This window comes from Nuphar pumila, chromosome 3 (assembly GCF_984573655.1).
Source record: "Nuphar pumila chromosome 3, dmNupPumi1.hap1.1, whole genome shotgun sequence".
NCBI lineage: Eukaryota > Viridiplantae > Streptophyta > Magnoliopsida > Nymphaeales > Nymphaeaceae > Nuphar > Nuphar pumila.
The window spans coordinates 3,608,992-3,632,408 of NC_143251.1; the positions used below are offsets into that span (position 1 = coordinate 3,608,992).

The 23,417-nt window shown below is 35.8% G+C and overlaps 1 protein-coding gene across 3 annotated transcripts in view; it reads left to right on the forward strand.

Annotated features, from left to right (window-relative positions):
* PWD (phosphoglucan, water dikinase) overlaps nucleotides 1-23,417 on the forward strand; it is a 127,579-nt gene that overhangs the window by 7,637 nt on the left and 96,525 nt on the right. For 2 of the 3 annotated variants that reach the window (XM_089998639.1, XM_089998641.1), the window contains exons 12-19: nucleotides 6,226-6,388; nucleotides 6,485-6,574; nucleotides 6,659-6,844; nucleotides 13,364-13,429; nucleotides 13,520-13,576; nucleotides 13,722-13,781; nucleotides 14,933-15,085; nucleotides 15,225-15,308. In XM_089998639.1, the coding sequence (XP_089854765.1) occupies nucleotides 6,226-6,388; nucleotides 6,485-6,574; nucleotides 6,659-6,844; nucleotides 13,364-13,429; nucleotides 13,520-13,576; nucleotides 13,722-13,781; nucleotides 14,933-15,085; nucleotides 15,225-15,308 (859 nt within the window). The remainder of the gene's footprint in view (nucleotides 1-6,225; nucleotides 6,389-6,484; nucleotides 6,575-6,658; nucleotides 6,845-13,363; nucleotides 13,430-13,519; nucleotides 13,577-13,721; nucleotides 13,782-14,932; nucleotides 15,086-15,224; nucleotides 15,309-23,417) is intronic. The other variant, XM_089998640.1, reaches the window with a different exon arrangement.

The following is a 23,417-nucleotide window of genomic DNA, read 5'->3' on the forward strand; positions in this document are numbered from 1 at the left end:
CTAGGCGAGCTAGGTGATGCCTAGGCACTAAATTAGGGCCCCACCGCCCAAGCCTAGTTGCCCAGGCGGTGGGGGCTTCGCCTAGGCCGTCGCCTTTAATAACTAAGAATGAAATACAAACACAAATACACTCACAATCCTACTAAGAGCATACAAGAAAGTGCACATGCACAAGGCCATAAAGGCAATACACTAGCCACTAATGGGCAAATACAAGGCCACAAGGGCACACTCACAATAGCACACAAGAGACCACAAGATAAAAAATAATATTTTATTCACACTTAAAATGCTTAAAACAAGCATACAAAACACATGAGAGAGACCCCGTATAAAACTATAAATAGAGAATAGAGGGAGCAAGAGGGCTAGTCCAATGGATAGAACATATTCAAAAATAAAAAAATAAGAATACAAAAATGCCCTAATGGGCATGGCTAATTACAAGAAAAGGAAAAGACAAAAATGCCTCTAATGGGCATGACCTATTACAAAGAGAAAGAAAAATACATAAAAATCTAAAGGATATATATATATATATATATATATATATATATATATATATATATATATATATCAACACATATATAAGGTATATACATATTAAATTATATATACATATACATTCGTATATCTATACAAGTTAACACTGCCCCTCAAACTTACACGGCCTCTCAAACTTACGGTGTGATAACCAAAAGTTTGCTAAGAAGGGAAATAAAACGAGGTGAATGTAAGGCCTTAGTGAAAAAATATGCTAGTTGACCCTCAAAAGTCACGTAGGCCAACTCACTTCTTCTTCTAAAATACTCTTCTCTAACATAGTGTTTGTCCATCTCTATATGTTTTGTTGTTCATGAAAGGTGTGGTTGTTGGCAATGTAGATATCACTTTTGTTGTCGCGACACATCTTCGAAGGATTGGAGATGATGACTCCCATATCTTTGAGAAGGTTTCTCAACTAAATAATCTTCATGGTTGTCATTGTCATGTACGATATCCCATATCTTTGAAAATGTTTCTCAACCAAATAATCTCTATAGTTGTTGTTGCCATGTACAATATTCATCTTCCGTTTAAGATAACGAGACTTGTTGCTTCTTGCACCTTCAAGATATTAAACAATCCCCTAAAAACACACAAAATCCAATAGTTGAGACTCTATCACTAGGATTTCCTCCTCAGTTTGCATCAATTTAAGCAATTAAATCCAAAGATCATACATATCAAAATGATTTTTAAAAATATTTTATATTTTTTCTCCCTTTTTTATCACTTCTACTGATGATCATATTATCCACGTACTACAAAAGAATAACAATATTAAAACCCATATCTTTGACAAAAAGAGCAGTGTCAGTATAACAAAATCTATAACCTAAACTCAACATAACCTTGTTGAATCTATCATACTAGGCTTTAGGAGCTTGCTTAAGCTCATATAAATCTTTTCTCAATTGAAGAACTTTCCCCTTCTTGATCTTAAGATTGGGAGGAAGATCCATGTACACTTCCTCATTTAGGTCATCGTTTAAAAAGACATTCTTAACATCTAATTGGTAGACAAACCATTTCCTAATGGATGCTAAGGCAATAAGAGTCCTTATACTAGTTATATGTGCGATGGGTGCAAAACGTTTTCTCATACTCAATACCATATTCTTGAGAGTAACCCTTAGCAACTAATCTAGCCTTATATCTTTCTAAAGATCTATTTCCTTTAGTTTTAACCTTAAATACCCATCTACATCCTATGGTCTTCTTCATTATAGGTAATGCTTTAATCTCCCAAGTTTTGTCCTTTTTTAGTGCTCTTGGTTCTAGGTTCATGGGATCTGCCCATTTCGGAGTCTTTGGCTTCATAGTAGGACGAGGGTTCATAGAAATAATGAATGAACACAAAGACAAACTCTATTGGTGCAAAGGACTCATAAGAGACAAATCTATTGTGGGGCCTAGAAATTTGATCAGATCTCCTAACATTTGGTTCTAGAGTTTGATTTTGAGTAAATCTATCACATGCACATGGAGGATTTTCAACCGTTATTCGAGAATATTGCTGAATAGGCACATCATTATTTATGGAATCACTAGAGTTATTAATATGCTCAATCTCATTATTAACATGCTTAATCTCTAAGTCACAATCATTATGATAATTATCATTTTTGGGCAATAAATCAAATAAGTAAGAATACTCGGTGTCATCCTTTAGCTTATCCATATTAAAATCATTTTTACCTTCAAGGAAAGTTACATTTCTTAAAACATATAATTTGTCATTTTTTAAATCATAACATCCTTTTTTATTTTCCGAGTATCCAATAAACACAAATTTGATGGCTTAGGAGAGGACTTATCTTTTTCTTTAAGAAGAACAAAACATTTGCATAAAAAACTCTTAATCTACTTAAATCAGGAGCGATTTTATAAAGTTTTTCAATTGGAGAAATGTTTTGAAAAGAAGATGAGGGCATCCTATTTATAAGATATACCGTGGTAAGTGCACTTTCGACCAAAAATTCTTTGGGACACTTTTAGAAATAAGTAAGGTTCTTGTGGTTTCCATGATATGTTAATGTTTTCTTTCGGCCAAACCATTTTATTGAAGAGTTTTTGGACAAGATCTTTGATGGGTGATTTCATTTTCTTTCAAATAATTTATAAAATCATTGGATAAATATTCTCTTTCCGAGTCCGATCGAAAAATAACAATGTTGGTTTCAAATTGATTTTTCAAAAACTTATGAAATTCTTTAAAACAAGAAAACACTTTGGATTTAAGCCTAAAGAAATAGATCCAAGTATACAGAGTATAATCATCAATAAATACTACATAATAAGAAAAGCCTCTTTTTGATATAACGGGAGCGGGTCCCCATACATCCGAGTACACTAATTCAAAGGGCTTTATAGAAACAAAAGGCCTATATCCAAAATGAATAGATTTCATTTTGCCAAGTATTCAATCCTTACAAACAAAGTTTTTTTCATTACAAGATTCCTTTTAAAATGGAAAAAAATAATTTTGAAATATTTGGATGGCCTAATCTTTTATGCCATAATATAATATATATTTTTTTACAAAATTACAAAAAGATTCTTTAGGAAGGTGAAGAAAATCCATATTTTAGATATCTTCTTTCCTATGGCCTTCCCTAATCAGCTTCCCCGACTGACGATCCTGGACCCAACATTTTTTAGATGAGAAAGAGACTTGCACCCATGTTCAGAGATTTGAGAAACTGAAAACAAGTTTAAGTTAACTTTGAAAATAACTCAACTTTTGGAACACAAAATTTATTTGAAATATCTTTAAAAGTTTCAATACATTTTGTTTCCAAAGAAATACCATCCACGATATAAACAAAAGATTTACAGGAATTATTAGTGCATTCGGATAAGAGGGACTCATTAGGAATCATATGAAAAGAGACATCGGAATCAAGAATCCAATAATACATGCTGGGTGGAGAAGAGGTAGTGGATGTTGAAGATGCCTTAAGAAATTATTGAAGAGCCTCTGCAAGTTGAGAGATAGACAAGTCTTTGAGGTCACTACATTTCTTGCTTGTTCTGTACTCCTTCTTGGAAGATTCTTTAATGGTAGCCACCTTTTTTTTGAGTTTTGGACACTCCGGGCTTAATGTGCCCCGGTTTATTACAAAAATGACATGATTTTTCTTCCTCCAACATGGTTAGTTTTTTCAAAGTGAGATCTATATGTTCTCACATTGTTGTCAGGCCTAGATACAATAAGAACTCTTCCTCCCTTAGACGTGTTAAGCTATGTTTTTTAAGACCTAACTTGCTCAAATTTGGTCCTTAGCCCAAAGATGAAAGAGAATAAATGTTCCTTTTCAAGTTGCTTTTGTCTCAACTCAATGGCAGAGCCTTCTCACTTGGGTTCGAGAAAAGGCCAACTCATCCCATAAGGGAGAGAGTATCTCATAGTAGTCCCTCATGTCTTGGAGGAAGAGCCAATTTTTTTTTCATGAACATTCCTTTGGAAACACCCATGCATTGCACACCTTTTTGAATTTAACTATGTAGGCGGCAATCTTGAGCTCCATGCTATTCATGAACTAAGACAAGATTTGAAATTTTTTGGCTTCCCAATCTTCCATCTTGTCTTGGTATTCTTTAAGAGCCTTTTCGTGTTGATTGTCGTCAAGAGCCTTGATTTGGTCACCATCTTTTTTTGTGATTTTGAGTTGTGGTTCTTTGGACATTCCACTCACATACCCCCAAAGTTTCTTCCCTTTGAGATGATTTTTCATGGTGGTGGTCCACATGAGGTAGTTTGAATCATTGAACTTGAAGGAGATCACTGTCACAATTTCTTTCTCGACCATAATAGAAGCAAGGTGTAGGAGGCAAAACACACCACTAATCAAGATAACCTTCACTCCAATATGGTCTCTTTCGGCAACCACGAGTAAGAGTAGAAAAGAAATATACAATAGGATCTCAAGAGCCCAAGGCTCTGATACCATGTAGTGAAACACAAACACAAATACACTAACAATGCTACTAAGAGCATACAAGAAAGTGCACATGCACAAGGCCACAAAGGCAATACACTAGCCACCAATGGGCAAATACAAGGCCACCAGGGCGTACACTCACAATAGTACATAACATAAGATAAAAAAGTAATATTTTATTCACACTTAAAATGCTTAAGACAAGCATACAAAATACATTGGAGAGACCCCATATAAATAGAGAATGGAGGGAGCAAGAGGGCTAGTCCAACAGTTAGAACAATTAAAAAATTAAAAATTAAAAATTAAAAATACAATTACAAGAAAAGGAAAAGACAAAAATGCCCCTAATGGGCATAACCTATTACAAAGAGAGAAAAATACATAGAAATCTAAAGAATATATATATGCATTCGCATATCTATACAAGTTAACAAATCGGACCCCTTCTCTTGTTACCAAACCCTGACCCTATCAGACCCGGTACTGGTCGAGATTGAGTCATACCCGACCCATTGACACCCCTATGTACAATGGGAATTTTCAATGAGGTTTTGTAATTTTCCCTTTTGTACTTGCTAGGGTTTTATACCCTTCATCATATATATAACCACCCCCTTTGAGAGTTGGGCTTGAGAGTTTCGGGTGTATTGGGGATTAGGGTTTTGAGAGCTGTATCTCATCTTTGTATTTTGTCGCATCTTGATATTGGAGTTTTTGCTCCTGCTTTTGCCAGTGGATATAGGCTTGAGTGCCGAACCACGTAAATCTCATGTCTTCGCTTGTTTTCTTTCTTCTCTTTATCTTGTGATTTGCTTCATTCTGGTTGTGGTTTGTATAACAGGTTTAAAGACTATAATGTGTTTATGAAGATGTTAAAATCAGATCCAATGTGGAAGGAGAAGAAAGAATAAGCAATAGGCAGCCAAAGAACAGGAGAATGCATCCAGACCTGATGGATGTCCCATGCATGATGATCCTTATACAATATGGTTACAAGATGATTTAGAATAATACCCCACATAATACACATATTATCTGAATATTTTACATTACTGCTGCAAATAATGAAAAAATATGCAGCTGAGACGTCAGGAGAGCCTTTTTAGAGAAAATAACCAAAATACCCCTTCTGTAGCTGAAGACTGTAGAAATGATTTGGTGCCCAAAAAATGTCCACTCCAGATTGCTTCAGATCACTTTGGAATGTTCTTGGAGGCTCTCAGAACTGATATCTCGTAAGGATCATGGATAATTTGCTCTTTAAATGCCAATGTCTATAAGAGCTAATGGTTTTGTGAAAGGATTTATGACTTGCTGTTCACCATTGGCAAATCATGAATTCTCTCTTTCTCTAAGTTCTTTCTTTTGTTTAAACATCTCTCACCATTTGTGTTTAGGCCTTGAGGCCTTGGGAGCAATTTTATGTAATTCAGGATGGCATTGTCAACAATTTTCCAATTTTTTTTTGCAGATTGCAGCTTTTCTAATTGTTTATTTAAGTTAGACAACATTATGGACAAGTTCTTTGTAAAGATTGCATCATTGCATTTTTTATTTTGTGCTTGTTATATTAATGGATTCTATATATTTATTTATTTACCTTTTCTTTTCATTCTATGGCATTTCTAGTGGCATCATCCTTCACAACTAACTGTATGTGTTTCTCTGATTTGGACATAGAAACAACTGCTGTCTTGCATATAATGAATCTATCAAATCATTTCTGGCTTCACAGTGAAATAAGTGCAGCTCAAGAGAAGCTCACAGATTTATTGCAAAGAATATACACTGATAGAGTGGAACATAGGGAAATTATAAGGTTGATTATGTCCTCCATAGGACGTGGAGGTCAAGGTGATGTAGGGCAGAGAATACGAGATGAAATACTGGTACTTCAGGTAGCAACTTTTATATGTGCTTTTCCCCCTTTTATTTTTTTTCGTAGAGATGGTGTTTGTGACAAATTTTGTAATCTCAAAACTATTATTGTGCAGAGAAACAATGGTTGCAAAAGTGCAATGATGGAGGAGTGGCACCAAAAATTACATAACAACACAAGCCCTGATGATGTTATAATTTGTCAAGTAAATTTGCTTTTTACATAGACTGATTTTGAATTTAAGGAAAAAGGTCCATTCATGTTTCTTACATGTTTGTCTTTGGGGCAGGCCCTGTTGGACTATGTTAAAGCTGACTTCAAAATTGATGTTTACTGGAGGACATTGAACACAAATGGAATTACTAAACAAAGACTTGCAAGCTATGACCGTCCAATAACATCAGCGCCTTACTTCAGCCGTGAGTCTAAAGATGGTCTTGTTCGTGATTTGACATCCTACTTGAAAACATTGAAGGTTAGTTGAAGTTGAATAGCACAATGGATCATGGTTGGCATTCTCAGGACTTGGTAACGGATCAGCCATATGCAATTCGGCGACTAGGGCGGTCATAGTTTTTATTTAATTTATTAAAATAAATGATAAATATGCAAATTTTAATAGGAAACTTTATGTATTATTGTTAAAATAACATATAAGTGTGTTTTTATTACATAATAATAATACATATAACTTGAAAAAATTATATAGGTATTTATGTGTATGATATATATGAATATGCATATATACATGTTATTTATATAAGTATATATTTTTATGAATACAAAACTAAGTATAATAAAATAGGACAAGCACATGTAGTTTCAAACTTTTAATGTTTCTCAATTACAGAAAAAGAGCAACCTATATTTATATGTAATAAATACGATAAAAAAGAGAAAATTTGTTATTGAAAAAAGAAAGAAAGAGTAGTATTTAGGCTTGAGATTGGCAAATGGAGTGGTGGATAGTTAAAGAAGCAAAAAGCAGCATGCTTAATTGGGTGGGGGGGGATGGTGTCTAAGCTTATTCAAAACAATAAATTTAATTAGAATGTAAAACTACCTAAAAAATCATAAACTATATGCAACCATAAAAGTAATGCCATTAAAGAAGGTTAGAAGGCATGCTTAATTGGGTGTAAGGAGCGGTGCCTAACTTTTTAAAAGGACATGGACTTCATTAACCTTAAATAGAAAATAAAACTTTATTAAAAAAATGTAAGTATATCAGTCCTGTATATTACATGACTGATATGGTGTGGTTGTGGGTATTCAAAAATCACAAAAGAAAAGGAAAAGATTTTTGTGATAGATGTCGTTAAATCTGGGCCTAGAAATTTAAAAAGTGTGGTAATAATAATACAAAAGAAACTTGCTGTGATTTTTGGATTAGATTTATTTTACTTAAATCTAATCTGCATTTTTCTGGTTTGGGATCAGTTTATTTGTTTCAACTGGTTTTTGTTTGGAAATTTAAATTCTTGCTCACATGGGCTAAAGTCATCAACAAGAACTCATTGGGTATTATGTTGGATCTGAACTCTGTTGGAATCGCCCTAATACACGTGGATCCAACAAGGTTTAGATCCTATTGACTTTAGCCAAGAATGACGACAGATCTGCGTTTCATGCTTTGTAAGACTAAGAATGGATTTGGGTCATGATTTGAACCTGGATTCTGCCATGGACATGTCTGAATTGTTTCTGAACCCGTCGGTGACCCTGGTACATGTTCATCCTGAACAATAACAAATGCAATCAGTTTGCAATCACCTCTTTTATGACACTTGACCCCTTCTCACTCTTTTGCATCTTTTTGCTATTTTTATGTTAGATATATGGTTTTGAAAAAATTGTAAGATCACCAAAATCCCAATTCGATGAGAACAGTTTTCACCAAGGTTGTTAAATGCGATGAGGCGAAGCGAGGCGTTGAGCCTGTTATGAAGTGAGGCGTAAGCCTCGAGGCGTTGAAGCGTAAGCTTCATGATCAAAATAATAAAAAATATAATATTAATAAAATAATGAAAATTTTAAATAAGAACTACTAATAAACGACATAACTAAATTCAATGATCTGTTTTATATTTCTTTGGAGATTCACAGATGGAAAAAGACTTCCATTTTCTACTCATAAATGAATTTAGACACTGACAAAAAAATTCACAGAAAGCTAGTTACCATTGATCAAAATTAGAAGAAGAAGAACCATTAAAAATAATGGGTATGAAGTTCTGCCCATAGTGACTATCAGTTTCTATTTACCTGACGCCAAACCACATGCATGTGTGCTTATGCAAAATCCCACTGAACTTAGCTTTGAAAATGCACATAGATGCATGTATACTTCCAACACACGGCACATGTGAGTACAATTACAACACTAGGAAACAAACATCAGCATGATTGACATACAGAAAATTGTAGAAACATACTAAATATTGTATACAAGTTAGATAAATGCCAAAAAATTCAAAACTTTGACTGTTTCCTATCATTTCTGAAAGAATCTTAACAACAAATTTGCTTCGACTTTTGACGTGAAAAAGAACTTCAAATAAAGGAACTAAATCCAAATAGTTCTTAGAGCATACATTCACAACCACCTCAAGCATCAAACTAGAACTGCTATACAAAACTACTTGACTTAAATAAAAAATGCATATGGTAACACTCAAAATGGATGGAGAAATGAAAACATGGGATTATGTGGACATAATCTTTCTCAGGAATTTTGTCAAATATTTGATCTATAACTTCTCACTCCCCAAAAGACCTACAAAGAATAAACAACGGTCAAATCAAAAACCATTCACACGCACCTCAAGCATCAAACTAAAATTGTTTTACAACAAGAACTACTTTCTCAAATAAAAAGATACACATAGTAAAGAAACAAAAACATGAGATTCCGTGGATGCAATCACTTTCAGGCAGGCATTTCATCAAACAGTTGATCGACAACTTCTCACTCCCAAAAAAACCCATCAAGAATAACCACAACGGTCAAAGAAAAAATTGTCGATCTGGTCAAGTTTAGCCTGTCCATCAACAACGGAAGCATATAACACAAAACTACGTTGAATCATCTTACTAAGTAATGTGGATGGCAGATTGATGCTTGATTGGAGATGCAAATGGACTTGTTACTTAGAGGAGTGAAGAGAATAATGAAGTTGGTTTGAAGCAGAAAACAGAGAGAGAGAGAGAGAGAGAGAGAGAGAGAGAGAGAGAGAGAGAGATCACCGGCCGAAAATGGCCACGAGAGATGCCGGAGGTGATGATGCGTACGCCTTAAAAGCGAAGCGCGCCTCGATGCGAGGCGTGCGCTTCACCCATGTGAAGCATACGTTTCGAGCCTGCAAACGCCTCACTACAACGCCTCGGTTCCTTGAGCTTGCGCTTCGCCTCTGAGGCGTACGCTTCAGGTACTGAGGCGTTCGCCTCTCACAACACTGGTTTTCACATACACAAAATCTGTGTGTGTGTGTGTGTGTGTGCGCGCGCGCGTGTGCTTGTTCCTATTTATGTAAACCCTCCATGTGCCCGTTTCCTAGTTTCACAGAACCCCTATGTCATACCAAGCATGTATGTGTCATGCCTCATGCTTGAGTTTATGTCTATGTGACAAAGAGCTGCCAATCCATTGCATGGCTGGAAAAATCGGAGAGTCAACTTGTGACTCGTCCAAGTTGACTTGTATCGGTCACTAACGGAGTCAGAAAAAAGTATGACTCGGTTAAGACTAGACTCGGTCGAGTTGGGTGAGTTTTTTTGAGACTCGGACGAGTCAGCAGTCTCATCTACCTTTCTTGTTTCTCATTAATGAATTTACCATGTTTTTTAGGGAATTATAAGTTTAACTGCCTAACCTATGACAAAATTGCATTTAACTACCTGTGTTTCAAAACTTTTCGAATAGGCACCTGTCTTTTCACCATATTGCTCATATGATCACCTATATCACTTTTCTTGCTAAAGTCACTGATTTAACATTGACTATACAAGAACCACAAAAGTCACATTCAATCATTTAAAAAAAAAGAAATGGTTAAAGTGTCATTTTAAAGAGTTAGTTGGACTTGCTAAAGTTACTTATTTAGCCTTAACTATGATTATGTTGACATGCTATTGTGGTGTATTGGAACTGCTTGTCATCTTTTTTATTGTATATTCTTCAAAGGAGGAGAGAAAGGATACTCTTTGCATTGGATTAAGTTTCTTACAAGAATTTCCAACCCCTAGTCATTTGTTTATGGCTGGTGGAAACTAAATGGGCTTGGAAGACAAACAATTTTCTTCAAGATACACAGCATACCATGTTGACCTACTAACGGCACATACTTTCTTCTATCCCCCTATTTCAAGAAAAAAACTTTCTTTGTACCAAATCCTTCATTTGAAAGGAGCATAAAAGAGTTTTATTGATCTCTTCAAGATAAAGCGCATTTGTCATCACGAGGATAATACTACCAACATGTAATAGGACCATAGTGATTTAACCCTTAATAAACAAAGCTTGTTTCTTCTGCAATTAAAACCAATACCCAGATGCATGTTTCAAAATCCATATATAACCCTTTATTTTATAAACGTGGTTTACTCCTTTATAAAACCTTCTTCATTTAAGCTTAAGGAAATGCATTCTTCTCGTTAGATCAGATCAAGTGGAAAGTTTTAAAGCCACAGATCTGTGCATTGAATGCTTAAAATATTTTCACCTTCAAATTTCAGCACAGATTGAGATGTTTGAGATTGCTCAATAACTCCAATAGAGCTCGTGCATGAACCAAGCTGCTTGTGATGCAGCTTGCTTACCAGCTTGTCTTGGCTTGTAAAATGCATGTGTGCATGCATGCGAGCACATGCTTGCATGTGTGTTTTCCATGTATCATAAGTTATATTATGGAGTGGATGGTTGGGAGTAGTGCTTCACATTCACTATGTTGGATGTTTGGATGTGCTTGCCCCTCTTCTTAAAAATAATAATAGTACATAAATGATTCCTTTAATTTGAAGGAGCAAATCCAGTCTAGCCTTAAGCTTGTTGTCAGCTATCCCAGCCTGCTGTCAAGCAATAAAGCTTGACCTGGCTCTAACCTGAATTAGCTCAGCTCAATCAGGGAAACTTGGCTCATTTAGCTTGCTTCCCAGCCTAGACTCCATCATGGTTAATACCTCTTTCATTGGAGGACGCACCCTTATCACTCGGCACCATTCTACCAACGATGCTTCTGGCCATGATTCTCTTTGGAGTTTGGTTTTTTCGATGGTCTTTATCATGTTGACCTTTTTCTGCAGTAAGTCAAAGAGAGATTCTCCTTCTCTTTGAAAGTTAGCATTCCTCTAGCATAACTATGAATTCTAGCTCCTTGCCTCACACCTTGTCTCTGTTGGAGCATGGAGTTTTACATGCTTGTCTCACTAAAAAGGGCGGACCCTCTAGTTCTTGTATCCATCAATTCTTCTTTTTTTTTCTTTAAGTTTAAACTAAGGAATACATGGTGGCGTTAGAAGGAAAGTCTTTCCAACCCAACATCTTCATTTTATGGTTTTCTATAGGGACTAACACCCTGAAGCAAATAGAATACTCTTCTCTCTTCAATTTGATCCTCTTATTCCTCAATAAAATGAGTAATAATGGTTTATAGTGTTCTCTTCATCCCTCAATGTTCTGAGACTGACATAGTTGTTATTCAAGCATTTACATTCTTCTAGAACTTCTATTTTATCTATATTCCTTCTAAATTTACGGCATGTTTGCTTACACCCAATGGAGAATCACTCTCTAATTTTGAGAGAATAATTCTCAGATAACCATTTTTTCACCTGATTGCAAACATCAGAAAATGGTCTCCTTGTGGTTATATGGGGCAATGCATCAAAAAGGAAAATGATTCCCCAACTCAGAGAGAAAGGGAGTCATAGGGTTGAAGGAGTGACTTCCAATTCTAGAGAGAAAGGTTCAGATTCAAGACCACTTCTGCAAAGTGCTTGCAAACATGCCCTTAGTGTCTACCATGATCCTGCACAATACTTTGGCATTTCCCCCCCAACCCCACATGAAAGGCCTTTCCAGTTCATTCTTTGGATTGGGATATCTGATCTGTTTTGATAATATTTTTGATATTAAACCTAATCTTCCTCTAGATCTTCTTAGTTAGCAGATTACAGTTGTTGATTAGAGGGAGTGGTGGTTAGTAGTGGTGTTCACACTTTTTATGAGGTGGTACCTTTGCATTGGAAACTTAAAGGATTTGCTTAGCTGAGATTTACTCTCCAACCATGATAAGACTACCACATATGAGACGATAAGGCTTATTCAGAGTTGTTTTGACCTTTGATGCACAAGGATCACAGCATAATTTGAAATAGGGATTTGTGCTACTGATGAAATTCCTTCCTCTGTTGGTGTGCTTCAATCTACCCTATCTACTAGATTTGTGGTGGAGTTGCACATTGGAAAAATGAGTTGATCAGAGTGCAGTGCAGGGTAACAGGGACATTTTTGCAGATTATCCACAACAGATGAGGCCTGAAAGAAAAGATGATAGTTGCATATATATGTGTTTTTATGTACCTAGATAAATACATACATATATATATATATACATATATTATATTTATCTATTTCAGAAATAGTTAGACATGCTTGGACTTTGAGCCAGAGTTGTCATAAGCGTTGAAAATTTCATTCACTAAAAGCTAGCTTCATGTAGTACGCACGCTCTGGTATAATTGGCTACGTTGCTAGTAGGAGCATCAACGTAGTATAGCTCATAGGATATGAAATACTGTATGGATATAGCATAGAGGCTTTTGAACAGGGCACATCGAATGTAATGGAATTGTAACTTTGTTTGTGGGGATATTCCCCTGCTACTGTGAATAAAAAAACCATTAATTAGTCCAATTATAGGACTGCCATTTTATTTCATATTAAGGAAAAATTGGTCATTGTTAGATGCTTATTTGAATTGCTGAATATGCATAGGCTGTTCACTCTGGTGCGGACCTTGATTCTGCAATTGCAGCTTGTTTGGGTCCACACTCTCAACAGGTTGGTCAAAAAAATTCCTCAAATTTGTTGTTTAATTAGCACTTCATCAACCTTTATTTACTTTGACTATTATTTCATGCACAATCACAGGGTTCTGGAGTTGCAAGTGTGTATGGTAGCAATAATGATATGTCTCCAGCATTGAAGGTATGATAATCTCTATTGACACTTATTTCATAGCAAACTGACAAATTATTTGGAATGGTTGTTTCTTCCTCAAATTAGTGAATACTAAAAATTTAATGAAAGTCTCTTTCAGTCTTAAATGTAATGCGTAAAGTTTTTGATCCAGGAATCCCTGCGGTTCGTCCAAGCACATGTTGATGATCGTAATGCTGGGCCGTTATTGGAGGTTTGGTTGTGAATAAATTTTGTTGCTTTTCTAATCGTGGCTTGCATGGGCATGAACAAACAGATGCCCACATGCACTTGCACACACTCACACATGCACAAATGGAGAGAGAAGTACAATGTACACTCCAGATATGGCTATGAGCCTGCTCATTGGGATGCAAACTGGCCAGTTGATTGATTTCCCAAACAGTCTGGTTCACTCACTAGTGATTTTGAAGTCATGGATGTGTTGGTTTGTGGTGCAATTGTGAGAGATGAACTATGAGAAAATTGCTTAATATTGTATGGCCGAGAGCATGCTCATTGGGATGCAAACTGGCCAATTAATTGATTTCTCAACAATCTGGTCCATTCACTAGTGATTTTCAAGACATGTTTGTGTTGGTTTGTGGTGCAATTGTGTGAGATGAACTATGGGAAAATTGATTATTAATTTAGTAAATCAGACTCTTTCAAATGCAAGCTTAAGTTTGCTGAGCCTTGAAAAGTAGTGTTATTGGCCAAACGTTAAAATAACAGAAAAGTAGGTCCCCTGATGGATGGAAACTGGTCCATTATGTTTTGGAGAGAACAGGAATCAAAACCTTGGAACTGTTAGAGACTTGTAAAAGGGCAGGATGCCATTATAAAGATATTGAATGTGAGATACTATACAGATATCTCTATTCATCCATGTAATCAGGTTGAAGATGATAATTGTGTCTCAATATAAAGCCGTTAAGGTGTTTGTTGCTTTTTTGCTACCTACAATTTGAAGATGTTCTGGCTGCAGCCTTTCTTGGACTCCATTGAATGCTTTTAAATGTTAGCCGTGCTTCTAAATTCTTTTCCTTCAAGTAAACATGCAAATGCCCAACATAACATGTTTAATTTTAGGTACTATATTCATAATTTAGGTCCACTTCATGTCAAATTGGATATACAATCTACTAAGTATATTGTTGGTGGGTACTCTTTTACCACCGTTGAAGTATTTTTTTAATCATATTCATGGAAATCACTTTCAAGAACAATCAGATAAAGATGGGATATCACATCGTGGATGTATTTTATTAAAATGCAAAGTGAATCATTCTTTTCTCTGTCTATTTTCTGTTCCTCCATATGTATCATAAAAAGAAACATTAGATTTCAACAATATTTTTGCAGAAACTATTGGAATCTCGCATAGCAATACGCCCAATTCTACTCAAACTGCAACGAACATCCAAGGATTTTATGTTTTTGGATATTGCTTTGGATTCAACTGTAAGAACATGCTTGGAAAGGGGATATGAAGACCTTAAGAATACTCAACCTCAGGTAATGCGTCTTTTAACTATTTCATAGGTGATGGAGGGTGAGAATATTTTATTTTTGAACCAGATTGATTGTGTCAATTTCGTTGCTTTTTTGCTTGATTTCTAACAAATTCTAAGCTTATGTTGCGACTGGTGAACAGGTTATTATGTATTTCATCTCTTTAGTGCTTGAGAACGTGTGCTTATCATCTGCCAACAACCAAGATTTTATCTGTTGCACAAAGGTACATTGTATGTCCTTTGTCTATCATTTTTTCTTTGGGTTTTGGGAGATACTTTTTGATAGCCATATTCGGTGTTAGCCCATTATGGCTTTGTGACTCAATAGTATAAAACTGCCAGTCCCCATATGTATTTGTCCCAGAGTTACCGGAAGCGCCTAGGTAAAAGGGGAAGCGCGAAACGTCGCGCTTCCGAAGTGTGAGGGGAAGCACCCCCTTTTTTGGGAAGCGCGCTTCCCCCATTTTTTCATTTTTTTTCGCTTCCGGTTCGCTTCCTAGGTCGCTTCCGAGACGGTTCGGAATTTTCTTCTAAGTGGTCCCACGCTTCCCCGCTTCCTAAATTTTTGAAAGTGCCTCGCTTCCCGCTCCCGCTTCCTCGACTGGTAACTCTGATTTGTCCCATGTAATGTTCACTTCACTTATCTGATCATGCACAATTGAGCATGAATAGTATTGGGCCTAATGGCCATGGTTGAATGGTAATGTTCCTTTCAGGAAAAAAAAGGTAAAAGATTATGAACTGCAGGAAATCATGTTTCGGGGACAAAGTGCAAGTGGATATTGCATGCATTGATTGACAATCTAAATTTAGAGATGATGTCAATTTCAAAGGAGTCTCAAATGGTCCATTTGGTTAGATAGTAGAATCAATCATAATAAGCTACCTACATATACCAAAAGATATTCTGGTTTACCTTTTGAAAATGTTTATTTTTCTTGTTTACACCATACATTAACACTTAGCTCATTCTTTTTATGTGCACATTTGCACAAAATCTAGCTTCATAAATTAGGTCTTTTTATGTGCACATTTGCACAAAATCTAGCTTCATAAATTAGGTCAAATTAAATTAATTAATTCTAACAACATTGCCTCTGCGTCTCAGAAATTTCAGTTTTATGGGGGGGGGGTTCAAGACCAAACACAACTAAAATCACTAATAATTCTTGACGGAGAGAGGAAGAAGAAGAAGAGTCCCCCTTGAGAGAGAGAAAAGTCCCCAAAATGTTTCACTTAGGCCTTGTTTGGATGACATGGGGCAAAACTTGTAATGAAACACTAGTGCAAAGAACAATGTCACAAAGTATTTTACAACGAACAAGCACATAAACAAGAAGCCACTAATGGGCAAAATACAATAAGCCACAAAGGGCTGGGCACCAAACACACACAATGTGTGTGTGTGAGAGAGAGAGAAAGCTTGAAATATAAAAAATAATACATTGAAATACTATAAAAAGCATTAGCGAGAGGTGGGGGCAAAAGTCCCTTTTATACACTTTATGGGACCAAGGGGGCCTCCTATAGAGTCGTTGGGAGCTCCCCATCGGTCACATTTGTGACCATTGGGGAGGGTCCAAATGACTCTATGGGTTGGACCCTCTTGCCCCTTCACAAATGAAAAAATACAAAAAGAAAGAAAAATAAAAAAGGTAAAAAATGTCCCTAGTGGACATGTCTATTTACATAATAAGAAAAAGACTAAATTGCTCGTAGTAGGCATTACAAAAGATAACAGGGAAATAATATATATATATATATATATATATATATATTAACACCCCTCTCAAACTGATGGTGAGATCACCGAAAGTTTTCTTAGAAGAAAAAAAATTAGGGGATGGTAAAGAAATCCGCAAGCTGATATTCTGAAGTGACGTATGAAAGTTCAATAGTGTCCCGTAAAACCTCATCTCGAACATGATGACAATTTATCTCAATGTGCTTTATTCGTTTATGAAATGTATGGTTGCTAGTAATGTAGATGACACTTTTGTTGTCACATCATAGCTTTGAAGGAATAGAGATGATAACTCCCATGTCTTTGATCCAACTTTTTAACCAAACCAATTTAGTTGTAGTGGTGGCCATCACGCTATACTCGAGAGAAATTTTTTGTTGCTTCTTACATCTCCAAAAAATTATTGATTCTCTAAGAAAAACACAATAACCTATGGTAGAAATACGATAATTGGGGTTTTCACCCCAATCAGAGTTAGTATAAGAAATTAAATTTGGAGATGAAGAAGAGGATAAGAATAGCTCTTTTATTATAGTTTCCTTTAGATATCTGATAATTCGCATGACAATTGCCATGCGAATAGTAGTAGGAGTATTCTGGAACTGACTTGCACTGTGTACAACATGAGCATGCATGATAATAGATAAATATGTTAGAGATCCGATTAATTGATGATAAGGAGTGAGATCTTCTAAAGGAGGTCCATCATTGGCTCTAATCTTAGCATTGATTACATCTGGAGTCTCTACTTTCTTTTCACCAGTCAAGCCGGACTTAACAATAATATTTGATTCAAGCTTTATTTGAGAAAGAATATATCCTCGAGGAAAATATGCAACTTCAATCCCAAAAAAATATTCTAGAAATCCAAGGTCAGACATATCAAAATTATTTTTAAGAATATTTTTAATAAACTCAATGCCCTTTTTATCATTCCCCGTTATGATCATATCATCGACATACAAAAGTAAGATAGTTACGTGGTCTCCTGCGTTCTTAACAAAAAGAGTAGTGTCATTATAATAAGTAAATCTACTATCAAGAATAACTTTACTGAAGAAGTCATACTAAGCTTTTGGAGCTTGCTTAAGACCATAAAAAACTTTATTAAGCTTAAGTGTTTTTCCTTTTTCAATTTCAAGACCCGACAGAGGATCCATATAGACTTCTTCACAAAGATCCTCATTTAAAAAAACATTCTTGACATCTAGTTGGTAGATAGACCATTGTTTGATTGATGCTAAGGCTATTAGAGTTCTAACACTCGTCATCCTTGTAACTGGAGCAAACATTTCTTCATAATCAATTTCATATTCTTATGCATATCCCTTAGCAACTAACCTAGCTTTGTATCTTTTTAATAACCCATCACTTTTAGTCTTTACTTTATAGACCCACCTACAACCAATAACCTTTTTACCTAAAGGGATAGTTACAAATTTTTAAGTGTCGGCCTTGTCGATTGCTTCTAATTCTAGGTTCATGGCATCTATCCAATGAGAGTATTGCTTAGCCTCTTTAAAGTTAGAAGGCTCATGATAGGAATGGATCATCGTTAGACAAGATCTATAATTTGGGGAAAATGAGTCATATGATACAAATTTTTGAGGTCTAATGCTCTTAAAGGATTGTCGAGGGAAGGATTCCTCAACTTGATCATTTAAAGGGAGATTTTGTGAATATATGTCAAAAGCATTTTGATGCTCATTTCCCTCATACCGAGTATATACATGAATATCATTAGGATTCTCACTAGGAGAATCATCTCTTTGATGAGCATGGTTATCACAAACATTCTTATTATCACAAACAATCTTACTATCCCAAATTGTATCATTAGATTTTTTAGAGTCATCTCTAGGAAGTAAGTCAAATAAAAAGGAATAATCAAAATCTTCCTTGGGCTTTTTATGTTCAAATCTATTTTGATCTTCAAGAAAAGTCACATTTCTTGAAACATAAAGTTTGTTGTTTTTAACGTCATAATACCTATATCCTTTTTTATTTTCACCATAACCAATAAAAGCACATTCAAGAGCCTTTGGTGAGAGTTTGTCTTGTCCTTGAAAAAGAACAAAACATTTACAATAACTTCAAGAGACCTATCTCACAAGTACTTTCTCCAAAAGAGGGCTTTGACTCTCCAACAAAATGAAATGACCATTCGGGAGTACTTTGCCGAATTATCCTCTATTTGGGACGAGCTTGTCGTTCTTAAACCACAATGGAGTGGAGAAGCAATCGAATTAAGGCACAAACAACTTGAGGAAGACCGGTTCTTCAATTTTCTAAATGGGCTTAGACCCGAATTTGAACAAGTTCGGTCCTCTCTTCTCTCCGCTTTCACATCTCCCTCTCTTGAAGATGTAATCACCAAGCTAAGTGGTGAAGAAACCCGTATGGGGATTAGCAAGAATAATCCTAGCATTCTTGTTACCTCTTCTACTCAAGAAGATAGTGAAATGGTTAATGCCGTGTCAAGACCGGGGAATAACGTGAAGACCTATAGACCTCCTCATTTCAAGAACCAAGGTCAAGGAGGAAATGATCGATATGGCAAAAGAGACTATAGCAAATTGACTTGCCACTTTTGTAAAGAACCAGGACATATCAAACCTATGTGTCCTAAATGGAAGAAATTAATTGCAACGGCTATGGCATCCCAAGCAGAAAAACGACCTTCATCATCAAATGAGTCTCTCTCCCTTCAACAAATCGTAGAGGCATTGCAGCCTCTTCTCAAGGGAAGCATTTCCGGAGCTGCTATGTCATCTTCTTCCCTCGGTAAGACATTTTGGCTTTTAGATTCTGGGGCATCCTTTCATATGACCCCAAGTACTTGCTCTCTTTCAAATTTTTCTAAAAATTCTCTTCCATCCTTTGTCTCAACCGCGTATGGTACCTCTCTTGAGATTAATGAAATAGGCAATTTTGAAAAACAAGACTTCTTTGTTCTAAAAATTCGTCTTATCCCAAAACTTAATCTAAATCTTCTTTCCGTCTCCCAACTCTCGGACCATGGTTGCGATATAAAATTCTCTTCTAATAAATGTTGGATACAGGATCGCCAGTCCGGGAGATTGATTGGGGAAGGCTCTAGAAGAGGAGACCTCTACTACGTTGATTTTCTTCAAGTTCCCAAGAATCAATTTTGTAATGTTGTTCAAAACAAAGATATTCATGTATGGCATAAGAGATTGGGTCATCCCAATATTGTTAAAATCTCCTATTTGCCTTTTATTAAACATCTTTGTAAAAGTGATTTTCTATGTAATGAATGTATTCTTGGGAAAATGAAAAGTTTGCCTTTTCCTCAAAGACCCATGTTTACAACAAAACCATTTGAAATTGTCCATTCCGATGTATGGGGTCCGGCTCCAGTAATGTCAAAAGGAGGATTTTCATACAATGTGATTTTTGTGGATGACTACACTAGGTTTTGTTGGATCTATTTCCTTAAACATAAACATGAAGTTTTTTCAACCTTTAAAATTTTTCATATGATGATTTTAAATCAATTCAATGGATGTCTAAAAATCTTTTGGTCCGACTCTGGAGGAAAATACCTCTCAAATGAATTCAAAAGATATCTTGAAAATTTTGGTATTCTTCACCAAAAATCATGTCCGAAAACCCCTCAACAAAATGGGTTAGCCGAACGAAAGCATAGACACATCATTGAAACAACTAGGACTTTACTAATTTCACAAAACATTCCAAAGAACCTCTGGGCTGAGGCAGCCCTTACCTCTGTCTATCTTATAAACAGACTTCCATAAAAAAATTTAAGCAAAATTTCTTCCTTTGAAAAATTATACTATAAGGAACCTGATTATAGCAGGTTAAGGGTCTTTGGATGTAAATGTTTTGTTCTTACTGATAAGAATGACAAACTTTCTCCTAAGGCCATTCCTTGTGCCTTTCTTGGCTACTCTGAAACCCATAAGGGTTTTCGTTGTTATGATGTCAAAATTGATACACTATATGTTTCCAGAAATGTGAGTTTTTTGAAAAATCTTAGTGGATTCGAACATTGTGAGCCTCATAATGAGGATGTGGATTATTCTTTTCTATTTGATTTACTAAATAAAGACGATGATACTAGTGATGATGAGTCAGATCAGAGTAACAAAAATGAATTTGAAACTGATGAAAACATTCCTTTGCTCCCTTCATCTCATCAACATGAAGGATTACCTAGAGACCCTATCACCTATACTCATAGAGATCGAAACAACTTTAGAAGTGCTCTTGAAAGATATGATGATGGGAGTCCTAGTGCTCCTCAAAGCAAAGTAATCCCTCATAGAACCGAGAGAAGTAGAAAGACTCCTTCTAGGTTCATTTCCTATGACTCGTTTTCACCTAAATATAAAGTATGTCTTAGTGCCATTCACTCTTATATAGAACCTAGAAATTTCGAAAAAGCACAAAAGTGCCCTGAATGGATTAGTGCAATGGACAATGAACTTGAAGCTCTGAGAAAAGCCAAAACTTAGGAGTTTCAAAATCTTCTTAAAGGTAAGAAAACAATAGGGTGCATATGGGTTTTCAAGGTAAAGACTAAAAGTGATGGATCCCTTGAAAGATATAAAGCTCGATTGGTAGCAAAAGGATATAGTCAAGAATATGACATCGACTATGAAGAAACTTTTGCTCCTGTAGCTCATATGGTCACTGTCTGATGTCTTATAACCGTTGCTTCTATCAACAAGTGGAACATCTATCAAATGGATGTTAAAAATGTTTTTTAAATGGCGATTTAAACGAAGAAGTTTATATGGATGCTCCACCTGGAATGGAGACTCCCAAGGGAAAAATGCTTCGGCTTCAAAAAGCACTTTATGGTCTAAAACAAGCCCCCAAGGCTTGGTATGATAGGTTTAACTCTGTAATGATTGAAAGTGGTTTTTCCTCTTGCTTTACTGATACTGCTCTATTTGTTAGAAAATCCAATGCAGGGATTGTGATTCTATTATTATATGTTGATGACATGCTCATTATTGGGAGTGATTTTAACGGGGTTAAGAGTATAAAATCTATCTTGAAAGACAAATTTGAAATATCTGATTTGGGTTTTCTAACTTATTTTTTGGGGATCGAAGTAGCATACTCTCTTAGAGGATATTTCTTATCTCAAACTAAGCTTGCTTCTGAGATCATTGACAGGTCAAGTATTACAAATGAAAAGGTTTGCGAAACTTCTGCTATAGTAGGAGCTAAAATGAAGATTGATGATAGTGTTCCTCTTTCTGATGCTACTCCCTACAGACAACTTGTAGGATCGTTGATGTATCTGAGTATTACCAGACCAGATATCTCTCATGCAGTTCATACTGCAAGCCAGTTTCAGCATGCACCAACATCAGTCCACATGAGTGTCATCTTGCGAGTCGTAAGATATATAAAGGGTACTCTAAATAAGGGAGTTTTTCTGTCCTCTTCTTCCGATTTAAAATTAATTGTTTATACTGACTCTGATTGGGGAGGTGGCCCAAATAACCGTCACTCCACCACTGGTTTTTGCGTATTTTTAGGAGACTCACTAATTTCATGGAGATGCAAGAAGCAACAAAAGGTGTCGCTCTCCTCAACTGAAGCTGAATATCGTGCTATGACAACTACTACCATGGAGATTGTTTGGATTCATCAACTGCTAGAAGACATGGGGATCACAATTGAAGGGCCCACCAAGCTGTGTTGCGACAACATGAGTGTAATCTACATTGCGAAAAATCACCTTTCATGAGCGGACTAAGCACATTGAAATGGACTGTCACTATGTTCGTGAAGCATATCTCCGAGGAGTCATTGATCTTCCTTATGTCACGTCCGAATATCAGTTGACAGATTTATTTTCTAAAGCCTTGTGTGCGCCGCGGTTCAACTTCCTTCTTGGCAAACTATCGGTCATCTTGCCCTAAGTTTGAGGGGGGGGTGTTAAATTATGTAAATCATACTTGTAATTTCGTATATATATTTTATATATATAAGGTAATACATATACATATATTATATATATATGTATATGTATCTACCTATTATATATATAAAATATATATATTTCTATCTTTAGTCTTAGGGGTAGTTTAGGCATTTTACACATTCTTTTTCGTGAATATGTTTTGTATTTTCCTTTTTATTTCTTTTTCTTTTAATAAAGCAAAGTGTACTCACCTTGGGAGGGGCCCAACACACTAGTCGTTGGACCCCTCCAACGGTCACATTTGTGACCGTTGGAGGGGCTCCAACGACTATGTGGAGCCCCTTCCAAGGTCTCCTTTTTGCCCTATAAATATGGGCACTCCTTCTTGTATCCTCTCAAGGTTTTAGGGATTATTGCCCAACCTTTTATTGTTTATGAAACTTATGAGTGCATTTGCACATTTGTGATTTCGTGCTTTTATGCACAAGTGTTCTTGGTGTGCGTATGTTCACACATTTATTCTCAAGAATATTGTTCTATCGGTTGTAGTATCTTGTTGAAGATACTTTTACAGATTTGTGCTTGAGAATTGAAGTAGCAAGCCAAATTATAATATAAACTGCAGCTTAGAGAGATTCTATCCATATTCCTATTGGCCCACCA